The sequence below is a fragment of the Dama dama genome, chromosome 7 (assembly GCF_033118175.1).
Source record: "Dama dama isolate Ldn47 chromosome 7, ASM3311817v1, whole genome shotgun sequence".
Lineage (NCBI taxonomy): Eukaryota > Metazoa > Chordata > Mammalia > Artiodactyla > Cervidae > Dama > Dama dama.
This window is the reverse complement of record NC_083687.1, coordinates 7,952,321-7,971,181: the sequence shown is the minus strand read 5'-3', so window position 1 is coordinate 7,971,181 and position 18,861 is coordinate 7,952,321. Positions and strand designations below refer to the sequence as shown.

The window sequence follows — 18,861 nt, the reverse complement described above, 5'->3', positions numbered from 1 at the left end:
CCCTACGACTAGAACCTGCTTATCACATTCCGGTTGCTCAATAAATACTTTATAAGAAAAACGTTAGTGGAAGAATGAGAGAAAGTGCTGGGAAAGTTTTGATAGATAAGCAAAGAGGGGAATCCAGTGTTCAGTCACTGAGAACAAAGTTCACAGAAAAATTAGAAAACACATTGGTGAGCATGTAGGCATAAAAATATTGTAGATTTAGGTTGACATTTTAATGAGAAATATTCCCAGTATTAAGTGCATCCTTACTTCCATATTTTTACTTGTTAGTATACATTAAATAGATAAGATGCTTATATTAGTTTATTTATTTATTTACAGAATGACATAACTTCCAAATTTCTTGTATGTACATGAATCTGTTTTGCTCATCATCTTCCCAACACTTAACATGTTAGCTTACACAAAAAAAGTATTCCAAAAGTGCTTGTTAAATAATTATATAACTGCCAAATCCCAACCAGTTTACGTCTTCGTTATAGTTCTCCATTTCTCAAACTCTAAAGTAAGTTCAAAACTACATTGAAGATTTAGAAAAAGTCCATTTTGTGTGTGTGTGTGTGTGTGTGTGATGAATTCTCCTGATTAGTACAGGCCACATGATCCAGAAGATTTGCAATAAAATGCTTGGGCTGTGAAACTAAAAACATTTACAAACAGATTGCAGTGAAAACAATGAGTTCATCTGAGCTCACTTTAGCAGTGATGATAAAGTAAATTAACCTCAAGTGGTGATTGTGTGGAATTCTTCTTGAATAACTCTCAAATTCCAACTGTGAATGTCTATAAACAGAATTCCAAGGCATTATATGTGCCATAGGCCACATCAAGTGAGCCATCAAACAGAGGTCCTGTCCTATTTGCTCAAAATTATAGAAATGCATAGAATCTGTTACATTCTTTGAAATTTCTAAGTGTAAGTTTATTAGGGAACAAAGTGTTTGTCCTTGTTTGACTTTCTCAAGGATTTTAAACCTCATCAAAAGAACTATCCAATGCTTTACTCTAAACAAGGCTTAAATATTCTTTTTGAAAATGTGACTCAGAGAATTCAGTCAGTTCAGAAATTCTACAGACTCTAGAACTCCTCTTTCCAAGACTCACTAAATCTTCACTCTTGTGCATCTGACAACATTTTTTTTCAGTTCTAGCTCTTATATAATTCAACACTTCAATCTTATCATGTGAACTCATGCCAATTCATCCCACACATATTTATTGACAAACTACCCTGTATCTGGGACTTTGTGAGAAGCTAGGGATGAACTGTACTGATACTTGAGTCTGGAACTGAATTTCCGTGGGCCTTCCCTGATGGAGAAGTGGGTAAAGAATCTGGGCGACACAGTAGATGTGAGTTTGATCCCTGGATTGGGAAGAACCCCTGGAAAAGGGAATGGCAACCCACTCCAGTAAATTTGCCTGGGAAATCCCATGGAGAGAGGAACCTGGCTGGCTCCTCCATGGGTTTGGAAAGAGTCAGACATGACTAAGCAGCTAACTCAAGGACTGAAATTTTGAAAGAATTACTCGTTCCATTTCTTATCACATTCTCTTCTGCTACCCTTTATTCTCCAAAATTCTTCAAAAAGAACTTAAAATAATTAATATTAGATGGTAATGAGTCAGTCTAGTATAAGGAAATAAATAGCAAATTGTAATTACAGAGGCAGAATCAAATGCCAGTAACTTAAGTTCACACAGAGATAAAAATAATTATGTATGTAAATATAGAAGAGAGTATAAATGTTTTTTATTTGAAATTCTTTTCTTCTCCTCTTTGACTTGAGATAACATTGTAAAGCAATAATTATAAAACTGTGAATCTTCAGCTTATCATGTGTGAAGAAGTAATTCAAATGGAGGAGGGAATGGAGCTATATAGGAACAAAGTTTTTGCATACTATTGAAATTAACTTGACATTAATCCAAACAGATTGTTTAAGTTGTTAATTGTAGTCGTCAGGGCAACCACTAAAAAATAACTCAAAAAGAAAATAGTGCAAGAAGCAACAGAATAAAAATTATAGTAGAAAATATCTGTTTAACAGAAAATAAAGAAGTAATAGAGGAATAAGATAGACCCTATATACATATTCATACATATTTATGGAAAATGGAAACAAAAAGCAAAATGATAGATGTAAATTATACCTTCTCAATAGTCTCATTAAATATAAATGAATGAAGCAGTTTAGACATTGGCAGAATAGATAAACAAACAAGATGATTCAGCTGTATGCTATCTACAAAAGACACAAATAGATTAAAAGTAAAATAATGAATAAAGAGGTACTATACAAACAGTATAGCACCAGGTGGCACCAGTGGTAAAAAAAAAACCTGCCTGCCAATGCCGGAGACACAAGCGAGGTGGGTTAGATCCTTGGATGGGGACGATCCCCTGGAGCAGGACATGGCAACCCATCCCAGTGTTCTTGCCTGAAGCATCTCATGGACGGAGCAGCCTGGTGGGCTACAGTCCATGGGGTCACAAGAGTCAGACATAACTGAAGTGACTTAGCATGCAATGCAAACAGTAACCAAAGGAAAGTTGAAGTAGCCGCACTAATATTAGATAAAAGCTTAATAAAAAGTGTTACTACAAATGAAGAAGGATATTTCATAATGATAAATCATTCAATTAAGAAATTCTAAGCTTATATGCGTTTAACAACTGAAGCCCACAATATATGAAGCAAGAGCTAGCAGAATTAGGGACATAAACAGACAATTCAATAATAATAATAGAAAACTTCAACACTCATATTTCAGTCATGGATAGAAAAACTAGGCAGAAAATTAACAATGGCATAGAAGACCTGAACAAAACTATCAATCAACGAGACCTAACATATCTACAGGATACTTCTTCAAAGATACAGAATGCACATTCAAGTGCACACTGAACAGTCTCCAGGCTAGATCATATGATAGGCTATAAAGCAAGCTTTGACATATTGTATGTGATTGAAATAGTAAAAAAGCACATTTTCCTACTTTAGTGAGACAAAGATAATGGTTATGATCCCGACCATAAGAACTTAGCATGTGCATTTAAATACTAAAAGAGAAGAGCCAAGGTTAAATAAATAAATAAATAAATAAATAAATAAGCTGTCATAAAGGAGTCATAAAGTTAAGATTGCTATTATTTTGAATAGACTTATTACATTAAATTTATAGCTCAATTGCGAGAAATTGATATATTAACAATATTAAAGTATTAAAGTATTTTCTGATCTGTGAACATAGTACAGCTCTTCATTTATTTAAGTCTTTAATAACTCTTAGAAATTTTCATAATTTTATCTACACGTATTTTGTTCACATTTTGCTAAATGTACTTCTAGAATACATGTTCTGCTATTAAAACTTGTGTTATTTTTAAACTTCAAATCATTTGTCACTAGTATATAGAAATACAGTGAATTTTGTTTACTGATTTAGGGTCCCGCATATTGCTAAATTCATTTTAGTTCTAGTGCCATTCTTGTAAATCCTTTAAGACTTTCTTTGTAAGCAATGATGTGTTCTCAATAGAATCAATTTATATATCTTTTATCTATTTGAATTGCCTTCTTCTACTGGCTAGGATCTCCAGTACAATGTTGAGTAGATGTGAGAGAAACATTTGTTGGCTTATTCCCAGTCTTGGAGGAAATTGTTCATCTTTAGCACTAAGTCGGATGATAGCCCAAAGACTTTTCATAGATTCCCTGTGTCAAGTTGAGAAAGATTCTATTACCAGTTTACATCAAAGTTGTTGAATTTTCAAACATTTTTCTTTTCTTTAATGAGATATTCATAGTTTTTTCTACAAATATGATAAATTACATTGATTGATTTTTTTTACATGTTAAACCCATACTGTATTACCAGAATAAATTTGATTGCTTTTTTGAGTCAAATCTATTATATTTTTATATATTGTTGGATTTGGTTTAACAACATATATTTTGGGGAATTTTTCCTCTCTCTTTTATGTGAAATATTTGGTCAGTGGTTTTCCTTTGTTCTCATAGTATTGATTATCAGGGTAACTGGCCTCATTAAAATTCATTAAAATATTATATTTTCTTTGAATTTCAGAAAGAGTCTAAATAAGATAGAAATTATTCTTTATGATTTGATTGAATATTAAATCAATGAGGCTATCTGAGCTTGGAGTTTTTGTTTGTTGATTTGTTTTGTTGTAACAGGGTTTGTAAAGACAAACAGGTGTCAGTTTAATTATCTTTTCTTTCATTGTATTTATTCATTTCCTGTTTGTTCACAATATTCTTTTATGCCCTTTTTAATGTTTGCAGCATGTTTGCTTGCCGGGGTCCAGCCTCGGCAGGATCCAGGGGGTACCCTCAGGATGATCGGTGTCGGCGAGAGAAGACACGTGAGATCAGCCTTGATAGGGCCGAGTCTGCGAGGGAGAGAGAGAGAGAAAGAGAGAGAGAGACCAGACGCGGGTTGCACAGAGTCTGGCAAATCTTTATTTTTTACCGTCGCTTTTATATTTTAAGTTAGTACATTTTTAAGGGGAAGATAGTTTAATCGGCTTATCCTTCAGAAACCAGGGTGTTTCCTGCAACTTCTTTGTGAGAGTCTTATACATTATCTTCTGGCCTCGGGGCATATTGACATTTTATGACCTAGGTTAATGCAAAGCTATTTTCCGCAATCTATTCTTTAACGAACCCAAAGGTCAGTCCTTTTGCAGAAGTTATCAGTTAAATTTATCTAAAAGGTTTACCACACAAAGACTGCAGCTGTGGTGAGGCAACCCCTGTTTAGCATTCCTGATTAAAATTAACAATTCTAAACTCTTATTTTTCTAAATCTTTAACTATAACCACTTTTAGAATAATATTTTTGTGTTCTCTAATAGGGCTTCCTCACCCCCGAAGGGCTCTGTGCCTAGGGCCTTTTGTGATCAGGTTCTTTATGCTGTTTATGATTAAGGTGTTGTGAGCAGTCGTGTGCATTAGTACGCATTTGCCAAGCAGGCTAGAATGCCAGCAAAGGGGTCTAAATTGAAACACTCCTTTCATCCTGGATAATCTTATAGGATACCACCGTCCGGGGGACATATTGATTAAAGTTCTAAGTTGATTCTGTTTGGAGAGAGATCGGGGAAGGCCTTCTACCTGTGTCACAGAAATTAGGGAGTAGTCTAATATAGCAAGCATCAGAAAGACAGAGATCATCTTTAAGGTGAGCGCCGGGGCAGCTTTTCGAAATCCCTGAAGTCCTGATCTGCCTTGCTTGTCAGGTCTTCTCCTCATGACCTTGTCCTGGGTGGGATCTCGTGTGCTGGCTCCCGGCATTTGCTTATCATGGCCACAAAGACTTCTTTAGACAGGGCAGGTTTCAATGGTCATCATTTACATGATAGTTCCATTTCCTAACTGTGTTAATACCTGTTCCAGGATGTATTTTCACATCAAAGATGATTATGAAGTTTAATTGTAATAGCAGAATGAAAGCAGTGTGTGTGTGGGTTTGTGTATGTGCTGTGTGTACTGTGTGTGTATAATGTTATGTATTGTGTTTGTATGGTGTGTGTGTTTGCTTTCCACAATCAGCGATTGCTTAGCCCTTGCTGAGATGGCAAAGAAAAGACCTTTCCCTGTGGACAAATGGCCGGAGTCTCTCAAAAGCCCTTTTGTATGACTATTATTGCTTTTATGTCACCAAAAATTAAAGCTTGAGCTCAGTCATGTCTGACGCTTTGCTACCCCACGGACTGTAGTTCACCAGGTTCCTCTATCCATGGGTTAGGTTGCCATTTCCTTCTCTAGGGGATCTTCCTGACCCAGGGATCAAATCTCCATCAACTGCATTGGAGGCGTATTCTTTTACTACTGAGCCACCTGGGAAGCCCCTTTATATAACTAAGCATGTATGAAAAAAAATTGTTAACTCTCATAGCAGATTGTGTTGAAGTTTATAGATGGAAATAGTACATCACAATGGGAAAAGATGAACTTTCCAATAAGACACATCTGTACGCATATTCTGGCTTGTCACTTATTAAAGATATAGACGGGATATTTTATTTAATCTTTCTCAAAAATGCTTGATAATCTGCAAAATGGGTATACAATGACTATTTTTTTTTAAAGAAAGCATTAATAATTACTCAAGATTTTGCATCATTCCTGGGGCTCAGTTAATATCAACAATTTCTATTGATACTGTACTGACTTTCTCTTGACATAGACAAATTATCAGTGGGGACTACTGTATGTCTTATACAATGTGTGCAGGATTAGCATCTTCTATCTGTATTTAGATCATCGTCTAAGAAAGGACATCATTACCACTTTTTTTTATGGTTGCAGGAACCATAGTCTTGCTCACTGTGGCAGTTTCTCTTTATGGCAACTTTTTCTGATAGTTGCAGAAGTCATCACATGCAAGATATTGATTCTTTTTCCTCCGGGGAGCACTGAATAATAGATTGCTTCAGTTTAAATGGTCTTAGAGATTGTTTAGGAAAGAGTTCAAGACAATTTAGCAGACATTAATAGGGTTACTCATGCTAGAGGTCTTCTGGGAATTTCCAACATCCATTGCAATTTCTCAATTATTTTTAAAAATGACTGCTTATAAAAAGACTCATAGAGGAGGAAGGATTCTCAGTCAATAGAAGAGAAGATTGAGTGGGGCCACCTTGATGTGAAAGGTCAACCTACATGGCAGAACATAGAGAATCCAAAGATAAATCATTTATGAAATGTTTTTCAATTTAAAGGCAGGTTTTCCTTATTTTCATTTGCTCCTTTTTGAGAAGGAATAGTTATGTTCAAAAGAAGCATCACATCGATTCATCTCTGTGGAAATCAAAGTAAAGTGAAATTCTGTTCTCAAATAATGTTTATCTAACAGACTTGAATCTTGTGATGGATAAAGCAATAGAATCCATCCAACATCCATTGTGAGAGATCGTAGGGACACGCTGGTCTGTTCTGACTTTCGGTGCAGAGATAAAAGCAACAGCTGAATAATCTTAGTAGAACTAGGCTGTTCTTATGGTGCGCTTGTTGGCACATTTTCCTCTTAAAAAATTACACATGCTGAATTTTATTGTTTTGCTCACTAAACCCTATCAATCTTCATGAGCTTATAATTAAGACAATATTATACTTGGAGGGACTCCCTGCTGTTATCAAATAACTTTGAAAAGAAATGGAAAAGTACAAGTTGTGTAACTGTTGTTACAAATTTCAGCTATTTGAAATGATCATGGAAGACCACGAGGGATTTTCAAGGCTTTTATGTGAATTTTAAAGGGTCAGGCCACAGAGTTGACGTCAAGAAATTTTATAAGAAAAAATAATCAGCAACAGAGAACATTTTATTTTGTTTTTATTCCTTTTATTTAAAGGTTTTTTTAATTTTTATTTTTTAAGTAATTAATTTATTATTTTACTTGAGAATATTGTATTGGTTTTGCCACGCATTACCTTAAACCCGAGAAGCCGAAAACCTAACAAAAGTCCCAACTCACCGTCTGCCAGCAGGTGGCAGTATTGATGCATGAAAAGCCGTGCAGGTTACTTTGACATCACCTGCTTAGGTTTTCAGTCTGTTTCAACTCCAGGTATCTGAGCTGAATCAGAATTACTAATAGGTGCTCTGCGTCCCCAGTTTTCATCTCTCTCTCTTTTAAATCAAGAAGTTTTTCTTAAAGAGTAGTTATAAAGCCACAGAAAATTTGAGTGGAAGTTACAGTTTTCCTATCTCTGCCCTCCTTCCATTCATGAGCAGTCCCCCATTATCAACATCCTCCAGCAGCCTGATGCATTTGTTAAAACTGATGAACCTGCATCTGCTCATCATAGTCACAGTTTACTTTATGATTCACTTTTGATGTACATTCTATGTGTTTGGATGGTATATTCAGATACAACGCATAATGTGTGATGAAATATATCCATCATGCAGAGTATATTCCCCGCCCTGAAATCCTCTGTGCTATGCTAATTCATCCATCTCCCGTTGCCCCTGGCAACCACTGATCATTCTACTCTCCATATGTTCACCTTTTTCAGGATATCATATATTTGGAACCCTATAACAGGTAACCTTCTTAGATTGGTTCCTTTCACTTAGTAGTATGCATTTAAGGTCCCTCTATTTTTTTCATGGCTTGATAACTCATTTCTTTTTAGTACTGAATATTATTCCTTTGTGGGGACAACTTCTCTTTATAAAGAGATATGTTTTCCATTTTCAGCTCTCTTTAGACTTTGACAAAATTGTGATGTTATAACTTTTTTTTTTTTCCACCCAGACTCCTACTTGGCACTTGACGGTTTTACTCCAGAACACCCTCCACTCAGCAAACCTCCCAGACCGCAGGTGTCTGGGAATACTATCCTTACTATGTCTTCCAATTACTCCTCCGAAGTGGAACTTTCCTAACTCAGATAGCAATAAAGGATCTGCACTCCTTTCAGATTCCTGGAACCTCTTCTGTCGTTCAGAGAAAATGGAAGGCCCTGCAGCCTCTTTCCCAGCCTCGGGGGCCCGGACAGCAGACCAAATCCAGGATTAGCGCGGTGGCCGCTGAAGTAAAGCAGATCCGAGCCAGACGGAAAACAGCCCGGATGTTGATGGTCGTGCTCCTGGTGTTTGCAATTTGCTATCTCCCAATTAGCATCCTCAATGTGCTAAAGAGGTAAAGCTCACGTATTATTTGAAAATGAAGAGATCTGCCATTTCTCTTGGTTCTTAATTAAGGACTTTTTTCTTTTTTTTAAGCCAGAGAAAAATTCTAAGCTGGCTGCCAAGATAGCTTGTCTGGCCAGATAACTCAATGTGTTGTTGTTACCAGCAGGTAAGAACACACAGCTTTTTAGAGTGCTGGGACTTTAAATGCTCTTATCCATGCTAATTCTCTATTGAATGACAGACAGAAAACAGATGTTCCCCGTGACCTCTTCAAGTTAATTGCTGAATCTCAGATGCAGAAAAAATTCTAACCGCAAAAAACTCATTTACAGCTTGGAGCTCTTTTTTGATCAGAACAAATGGGTTTTCCAACTTTGTTTTCAAAGACATAGGGAATGGTGACAGAATTTTATCTAAAGGACAAAAAGAGATAAGAATTGTGTTAGCATTCTAATTAAAAGTGCATTTATGAGAGCGTGTGCGCGCACACACACACACAAAGTGGAATCATAGCACATACTGTGTTTTGAATGCTTAAACAGAAAGAAAGAAAATCCATTTTTCTGAAGTAAGTAAATCAAGTTTAGGGTGAATAGGTGAATAGTGTTAATAACCAAAATCAACACAAAGCTTTTCAGTGAGAGAAGTTATGTTCCTGTAACCCCAGGTACACTTTTAAGTTAAAACAGTTGGCCAACATGATCAGCTGATACGGGCAGTGGTACCCAGAAACCTTCAACCATCTTTATTGGAAATTATCTTAATAGTTGCACAGAGGCTGGTCCCAAGGTAATACCAGTTCTGTTTATCAGAGGGCTCTAACTAAAACCAGGATTGCGCCTCTCATTTTCCCCTGATTCAGAGTCAATATCCCATTCCTCACAGCTGGGGACTCTGGAGAGAGGCAGCTTTGGCTGGAATCACACAGTCTGAAGGTGGTATAACCAACTGCAAAGATTTATCATTCTCTTTGGGGCTTTGTCTTTGATTGCTTAATGACTTTTTTTCTTTACATTTTTTAAAAATAAATTTTATTGAAGTAATGTTGATTGACAAAGCTGCGTTAGTTTCAGCCGCACAGCGAAGTGATTCAGTTATACATATATATATTCGTAATGACTTCATCAATGGTAGAAAGAGAAAATGGACTTTTCAGCAATATTGCTTAGTACAGGCACAGCCTTAAAGGTATAAAATCTGTGGCAGCTTTGGTCCTTGAGATATACACCAGCTCACAAGAAAAGGGAAGCTTCTTTGCCCTCCACATATATATGTGTGTGTGTATATATATATTTTTTAATTCCCTTCTTAATTTTCCTGCCCACAGAAATCATATACAAATGTATTCTAGTCTGATGTAAAATGATGTTTTCTGTTCCTAAGAACCTATAAACATACTGGATAGGTTTTCTCTCTTTTTTTTTTTTTTTTTGTACTTTTATTTTAGTCTGTCTAAACTCAATGAAAAATGGATTTTCTGCTCTCTCAAAGACACACTTGGATTTCCTGCATCTCAGCCCTAGTACCTTCCCTTTAGCTAGTTCCAAATACCTATTTGTCCATAATATTTCTATTCTTCTGACTTACAGACCTTCCTTTCCAAGGAAAATAAATGGCTTTCTAAGGAGAAAACCCATGTTAAATTTAAAATAGTTTCTGTTTTTTGAGTCTTCTGGTCTTTGTCACAAAATAAAAAATTCAAAATAACCTTTAAAGTTGTTTTTCTCTTTACCACACACATTTTCTTCAAATACTTGTCTCTGTTTGCCCTCTCATTTTATACTTTTGTTTTCTTTCTCTTACAAATAAAATCCTTAATTCTTTTCTTTGGAAGTCAGTTCGTCTGCTTAGTCAAAACCAACATCTTTAAAGCAAGTCTGTTTCAAAGATATATTGTGATAGAGGGTCATAACATATTCATTCCATTTATCCACGTTGTCTCACTATATATTACATTTCTGTAAGACTAGAGTACTCCATAGAACATCACTTTATTCCAACAATGTATTTCTATCGTGTGCACAAAATCCACAATCAATGATGAAACCTCTATCAAGAAATGCATTATAATCTTCAGCCTACCAATTTACCAAGTAGTTACAAGTTGCCTGCTCTTGTCTAGTGAATAGAATTTGATAGCTAAGATATTTCAAAGTCTAGAAGAAATCTTAAAAATGACCTTTAAGGACATAGTAATAAACTATTTGTAAGAGTTTAAAATAATGAATAAAAATATTAAAATTTAAAAATTTTAAGAAATTGCCAGAATTTTGCCAACTGAAAACTAGTTCTCCTCTGCATATTAAAAAAAAAAAAATCCCAGAAGCCCAATTTCAGCAAGGTGGTAAGACTGAAGTTGAAGAAATGTAATACTCTGATCAATGCACAAGGGAAAGTAGGAAGTAGTACACATAGACAGCAATTTAGGAGTGTGAAGTATACACATTGCTATGTTTAAAAGAGATAACCAACAAGGACTTGCTGTATAGTACAGGGAACTCTGCTCAATATTCTTGGGAAAAGCACCTCAAAAAGAAGAAACAGGTATATGTACAAGTGAGTCACTTTGTTGTACTCCTGAAGTGAGCACACTGTTAATCTTATATTCCAATTTAAAATAAAAATTAAATCAAATGAAATGGAATATTAACAAACACTGCTCCATTGCGTTTAGAAATGACAGGAAAGAAGGGAGATAGATACGTACCCAACCTTTGCATTCTTATCGCACTCATTCTTTACAAAGGAGAAAGCCCCTTCTCCTCTGACCTGAGCTGGCTCTTGATTTCTGACAATACTGACTGTGCCTTGAGGTGCCCTGCAGGGACCGACGTCCTTCTGGCCCCCCTGTGGTTCTCTGAACCTATAAGAGGTCCATCCTACAGGGCAGCGCTGGAGTCCGGCAGCTGCGACCTAGGCCTTTGTTGACCCTTGAATTTGCTTATTTAAAGGAACTTTCCAGAATCCCACTGACTACCATTTCTTTCCCTACAGAGTGTTTGGGATGTTCGCCCACACGGAAGACAGGGAAACTGTATACGCCTGGTTTACATTTTCACACTGGCTCGTATATGCCAACAGTGCTGCGAACCCAATCATTTATAATTTTCTCAGTGGTGAGTCTTCACCGGTTACTTCTCTACAAACTACAGCCCAGGGCAAGGGATGGATGACCAGAAGGTGTCAACACTCTTGAACTGTAGGAAGAGCTTAGTTGCAATATAATAAGAATTTTTTCCACTGATCTGACTGGTCTTTAGCATTTTTCCCCTTATGAGAAGGAATACTTATTACCTAACAATCAGAGAAAATTGTAACTTTTTCCATTAAATTTAGAAGAAAAGTTGAAATAGGAGAGTGAAATTGTGAGAACTGGATAATAATCTTGCTTGTCATATATTAAACTTATGATTTACAAAGATGTGAAATCATTTTATCCAAAAATAAAACAGCCTTGCTTGTATCATTTCCTTTGCCAATATTTATAGCCTAATTGAGATGGAGTTGGAACCTTTGTATTTGTATGTATTTCTCTGTATCTACATTTCTCTTGTGGGTAATTAATATCTCTTGGGCTTATCTCAAGATTTCTCACTGACCCAAAAAATTATATTCCTCCTAAATAACACTGAACTAAACAGACCACACGCACATTTATCTGCAACTGATTCCACCCATCTCTGTTTATGGAATCAATATAATTATAAAAGTCATTTAACTAAATACTTTTTCTTTCATTTGTTTTTATTAGTTGGAGGCTAATTACTTTACAATATTGTAGTGGGTTTTGTCATACATTGACATGAATCAGCCATGGATTTACATGTATTCCCCATCCTGATCCCCCCTCCCTAAATACTTTTTAATGGTATAGTCACTTTTAAAAATTGTATTTGTTTGTTTGTTTGGCCTCACCATGTGACATACAGGATCTTAGGGGCCTGACCAGGGATTGGACCGATGCCCCCTGCATTGAGAGCCACCAGCAAGGTCCCCCTCAAAAGACACTCAGTTAGGCTTTTTTTAAATAAATTTTTTCAGTCATGTCATGTACCCTGTGTATGGCTGTCCAGAGGCACAGTGGTAAAGGGTCTGCCTGCCAATGCAGGAAATGTGGGTTTGATCCCTGGGTCGGGGGATTCCCCAGAGTCCCCAGAAGGGAATGGCACCCCGCTCCAGCTCCAGTATTCTTGCCTGAGAAATTCCATGGACAGAGGAGCCTGGAGGGTACAGTCCATGGGGTCACAAAGAGTCAGACACCACAGAGCAAGGGAGCACGCACGCGCCTTCTATACCTCTGCTTTATTTTATCTTTGAGTGAATCAGATGGTGTATATGTGAAGGGTGTTTTGTATTCATTTCACCCTTTTCGAGCCTCCCTCTGCTCACTCAACCCCAGTCTCCAAAATAAAGACTAATTCAGACTGGGATACCCAGAGCCCGCTGCTCACGTGCTGTTTGAAAGGAGGAGGGGCATGTAGAGCCAGGACTTAAAAGGAATCCCTGGGCTTAGGAGTACCTAAAGCCCTGAGCTTGCATTAAGAAGGGGAAGTCTACTAGAGCATAAGAGAGAGGTGTCTGAAGTAGAAGCCAGCGAACCAAGTCAAAGTGCCATGATGGGGTCAAGAGTGACGCAAGAAGGTCACTGGGCACTGATTTTAATCATTCAATAACCCAGGTGGGTAATCGAAGCTCAGAGACAAGAAATGGTGATTTCCAATGCTGTCATTTACACTTAGAGACTTAAAAGGTCACTGTTTCATGGTTATCCTTCTTCAGTGTGACATCAATAATTTAAAGATAAGGAAAAGCTTCTAGGGGTTTTTATTTTTCATTCATTTTTGTTGTTGTTGTTGTTCTGCCTTACGCAGATTACAGGACTTTCCCGGTGGCTCAAACAGTAAAGCGTCTGCCTACAATGCAGGAGACCCGGGTTCCATCCCTGGGTTGGGAAGATCCACTGGAGAAGGAAATGGTAACCCACTCCAGTACTCTTGCCTGGAAAATCCCATGGACAGAGGAGCCTGGCAGGCTCAAGTCCATGGGGTCGCGAAGAGTCAGACATGACTGAGCAACTTCACTTCACTTTCTTTCACGCAGATCACAAAAAGAAACTTTCTAGATAGTTTAAGGTACTTTTCTAGATATTTTGTTGAACTGATTGTGTCAGTAGAACAATTTCTTCACAGTACAATGTAGGAGTGATTTCTGCAAACTTTTGGCCATGTACAGCATAGATTTCATCAGTTTTGGAATTATTAAATATCTCTGGGCACCCTTCTGCTGGTGCTCAATTGTACTATAGTAATCTTGTGAAAAATAATCCACATGCACAAATATATGTAGTGTGCCTATAAAAACATTAAACAAACTTCAAACATTGAGCATGTAAAACAGTCTATTTTATGGAAATGTCTCATCACTTCAACAATGTACTAAGCATGCATTCTTTATTATGACTAATATTCCACTGAATATATGTATATTTGCAGCAACATGAATGGACCTAGAAATTATACTAAGTCAGACAGAGAAAGACAAATATCATCATATCAATTACATGTGGAATCTTAAAAAAATATACAAATGAATATATTTCCAAAAAGTAATAGACCCATAGACACAGAAAACAAAGTTATGGTTACCAAAGGGAAAAGTGAGGGGAGGTGGGAGGGATAAATTAGAAGTTTGGGATGAAAATATACACACTACTACATATAAATATATATGTGTGTGTATGTATGTATATATATAAATGTATATATTTAAATATTTAATATAGTTATAATAATATATTTATATATTATAATATATTGTATATAATAATGAAATATTATATATATAAATGTATATATTTATATATATATATATAAATAACAAGGTCTTCCCTTGTGGCTCAGACAGTAAAGAATCTGCCTACATTGCAGGAGACCCAGTTTTAATCCCTGGGTTGGGAAGATCCCCTGGAGAAGGGCAAGGCTACCCACTCCAGTATTCTTGCCTGGAAAATTACATGGACAGAGGAGCCTGCTGGGCTACAGTTCATGGGATCGCAAAGAGTCAGACACGACTGGGCAACTAACACTCTCACTTTCAAACATAAAAATAAACAACAAAGACCTACTGTATAGCACAGGGAACTATACTCAGTCATTTTCTAACAACATATAAGGGAATCTGAAAAATTGTAACTGAATGCCTGTGCTGTACATATTGTAAATCAAAGATACTTCAATTTAAAAATACATGATTTTTTAGCAAAGATTGCACAAAGCTTCCGATAAAGAAATTCCCTTTTTCTATCTTTCCCTCACCAATATAAAATGTTGCACCCGCATGTAGATTTGGCTCCAGGAAGTCACTCATTTGTACCCTATCCGAGATTGGTTAAAACATACTGACTGCAACATTTTTTCTCCTTTCATTCTCCGCGGTCATCCAGGAAAGTTTCGAGAGGAATTTAAAGCCGCGTTTTCTTGCTGTTGCCTTGGGGTTCATCACCGCCAGGAGGACCGGCTGGCCAGGGGGCGGACGAGCACCGAAAGCCGCAAGTCTCTGACCACGCAGATCAGCAACTTTGATAACGTGTCGAAACTGTCCGAGCAGGTGGTGCTCACGAGCATCAGCGCGCTCCCAGCGGCCAACGGCGCCGGGCCCCTCCAGAGCTGGTAGGAGGCTGACGGCCAGGAGGAGGATGGCCGGGGACCACTCTTCTTTTTTTAAACCTCTGTACACAGAAACTTTGTTATGCTACTGATCTGAAGCCAGAACTACTGTGTGGACCGCTCCCCGCTTTTCTTTTTTTAAGGGAAAATGATCTCTTGCCCTTTGGAAATAAAGTCAGTTTCAAATCATTTCTCAACTTTTGATTGAAATATGTTAGAAGTCGAACCTTTCACTGGATTTATTTTCAGACTGTTTCACTTTTAACTTCATGTACTAGGATTATTGTCTATTAAACGTGTGAAGATTTCCAATGCTAATTGTTATTTGAATCTAACTTCAAATTGGTGGGTAAAAGTTTCCCAAACTTATCCTTTGATTTTCTTTTGGTTGCTAAAAGAAGTAGCAGTTACTAGCTCTGGATTAGCAAGAGATATGTTAGTTGACTTTATAGCTTTAAAAAATTACTAAAGAGAAGTGTCATTATGATGTGATATCTGAGAGTATATTTATATACAAAATAGCATATTATATTAGATAACTCAAAATCTATATTTCAAAACTAAATATATAGGCTATTCAACTTTGTTTTCCATTAATTGTATAACTCAGTTACACATTTTTCTTGAGTTTGTAATCTTACCATGCCTAGTATTTCTCATTTTAATGAATAGCCAGGAAGGCTCTGTATTCATACAAAAATTTTGGAGTACTATAAATTTGCAATTTCCATCTCTAAGGAAAGATTTTAACATTGAAGAATAAGATACAACATAATCACATTCTTCTAACCAGTAAAAATGAGATAATTGGTCTTACTAGAAGAAGTTAAGAATGCAATTTACAAAGAAAAGTAGTAGTATATACCAAATCACTCTGGGTCCCATATTGGACAGGTTAATGTCATGGAGTTGATGGTAATTATTTGTATTTATTTACATTTTATAAACATTTATCAGGTCTTCTCCAGTGGCTCAGCAGTTAAAAAAAAAAAATCCACCTGAAATGAAGGAGCTGCAGGAGATGTGGGTTCAATCCCTGGTTTGGACAGAACCCTGGAGAAGGATTTGGCAACTCACTCCAGTATTCTTCCTGGAGAATTACATGGACAGAGGAGCCTGGTGGGCTACAGTCCATAGGGTCACAGAGTTGGACCCGACTACAGCAACTTAGCATGCATGCATACAAACATGTATCAAACACCTCCCAGAAGGTACCCACTGTGCTAGGATGGATGTGATCAGGCCTTTGAGAGAGCTCCAGTCCACTGCAGGGAACTTGTTGGTAGAGGATGCAGGGAGATGATTCAGACTCAGAGTAGGAAGTAACCAGTGATGGCAGTCCTCACCCTGACATGGGCAAGAAGGTTGCAATTTTTTGTTTCTGTTTAATTAGACTGACTCTTGATGTCAGTGAATTCTATCCACACCTGTGGCTGAGAGCCAGGTAGCTAGGAGAACGCAGGGTTTTGCTCTTAATTCACACCCAAATGAACAGGAGTGTAGTATATTTTGTGCAAATGGAAGATCTGGGGTTCAAAGCACTGAATATTTTCAATTTGCTTTTCTGCAAAATTATTCTGATTTAAATAGTCACTTTAAAATTAAATCAAAAGTAAAAGAGATGTTCGTGGATAGTTGCTCTTCTTATAGTATGGTAGCAGGCATTCTTATTTTATTTATTTATTTAAAACAAAAATTAAGGAGAATATTTAAGAAAGATTTTCATAGACCTTAAAAATTATGTTGTTTTTTTGTTACTTTTTTTCAACTCATCGCTTTCAGAGAGAATATAACCAAATTATCCGCAAATGGTTTTCATGTCTTAGTACTGTGTGTTTTTTACTACTCAAAGCAAAAACTACCCTTGAACAAAGTTTATTGAGATTATATTGCTAGTTATCAGAAAGATATCAATGAAAGCAAATTTTGTAAGTCTCCTCTCTCCTCTTTGTATATCTGAGAACTTTTTTTCTTATTTATGCTGTGTGAAAAGAGAATTGTGATTTTCATATTGAGATGGAAACTAGCACTTTAGTTTGAGGATAATGCCAAATAATACTGATAATATGCCTTAATAGCTAAGTAGTATCACAGAGTAAGAGCTAAATGTTCAGATCCTAACATATCTAGTTAATTGTCATTTAAGAAGAGAGACGGCAAGAAAGCAAGACCCAGAGCTCAAGAGACAGAGAGGCTCAGAGAGGTGTGCTGTGTAATGGTATGAAGGATGGACTCAAAAGTCAGAACTCCTTTGCTCTAAGTCAGCGATTCTCAAAATGTGTTTCCTGAACCATTGTTGTCCGCACCACCTGAGAACTCATTAGCTGTGCAAATGTTCACCCTGTCCCAGCTCAGAAACTTTGAGGGTGGTACTCAGGAATCTATGTGCTCACAAGCCCCACAGGTGATTTCTGCTCCAGACGCTAGCATCTAGCACCTGTACACTAACCCATGTGAAATAAAGTATTTTACTCCCCAGGTATCTACAATAGGGACCATCATCATCACCACTGTCAACCTGATTGGAGGTCAGAAAGAAGAGGCGAGTACCAATGTTGAAAACCACTCAGCATCATCTCAGTCAAAGAGATAATGGGTCGTGAAATACTTGCCCCTGCGTGACCAGAGCAGTGTGGAGAGAAGACAGGTTCCAAGGCCCTTGTGTGATTTATGGCTACCTGGATGATCTGAGTTTCTAACTAAAACTTTCAAATCTCCAGTTTTATTTACCCTTACAAAAGCCTAAATTTGTTGAAGCAGACATTTTCCAAGAATGAGCATTGCCTGAAAGGAAAGAACAATAAACACACACCAGTCCTTATAAGAAACGGTGGGAAAGGGCTATCAGCCCATGCATACTTCTGCCAACTAGTTGATGCAGGAATCCTCCTAAGAGGTCTGGATTTAGTACTGACCTTAATAGAACAAAGGGGAAAGAAACAGGCGTTCCCCAAACCTGCCAATCTTATGGAAAAAAGGGTCAACTACTTACCCCATTATGTGCTATTCATAAGACAAATGAGATTTCCGAAAGGAGTATGTTGGGACTATTTGATGCTGCACATAGAAATATGTATCTCTCTTGCTTTGCCATATTTCAAAGATTGAATTTAAAATGTCATTAATGTTACTGAAATTTTGTTATCAATAAGAATGATAATAGTTTTACCTCATATAGGATCCATTTGAACTTTATCATTTCTGAATTTCTACAAACTTATGACAATATTGATATTCAAATTCATTCATTCTTGGCAAAAAGATGACTTTCAGTTTCTGAAGAAGATGGCTTCTAAATTCTCCAAGGCTGGGAACATTTCTTGGGTATTAAATAACTGTTATAAATCATGGATAAATTAATTACAAAAGTGTTAGGCATAATAATATTGAACTTCACTCCCAGTGTACATTGTTTTCATGAAGATAAAGAAAAATATGCTTATAAGATGTAATCTGAATGCATAAAAACTTGAATGACAACATCAGAATGACAAATTTCAGAGATAACTTTGGA

The 18,861-nt window shown here is 36.8% G+C and overlaps 1 protein-coding gene across 1 annotated transcript in view; it reads left to right on the top strand.

Moving 5' to 3' along the window:
- The window catches only part of HCRTR2 (hypocretin receptor 2), a 132,357-nt gene extending 114,518 nt beyond the window's left edge, over positions 1 to 17,839 (top strand). Inside the window, exons 5-8 of the mRNA XM_061146050.1 lie at positions 8,469 to 8,689; positions 11,677 to 11,798; positions 15,125 to 15,350; positions 17,827 to 17,839. Of these exons, the coding sequence (XP_061002033.1) occupies positions 8,469 to 8,689; positions 11,677 to 11,798; positions 15,125 to 15,350; positions 17,827 to 17,839 (582 nt within the window). The remainder of the gene's footprint in view (positions 1 to 8,468; positions 8,690 to 11,676; positions 11,799 to 15,124; positions 15,351 to 17,826) is intronic.
- Positions 17,840 to 18,861: the final 1,022 nt, after the last annotated feature.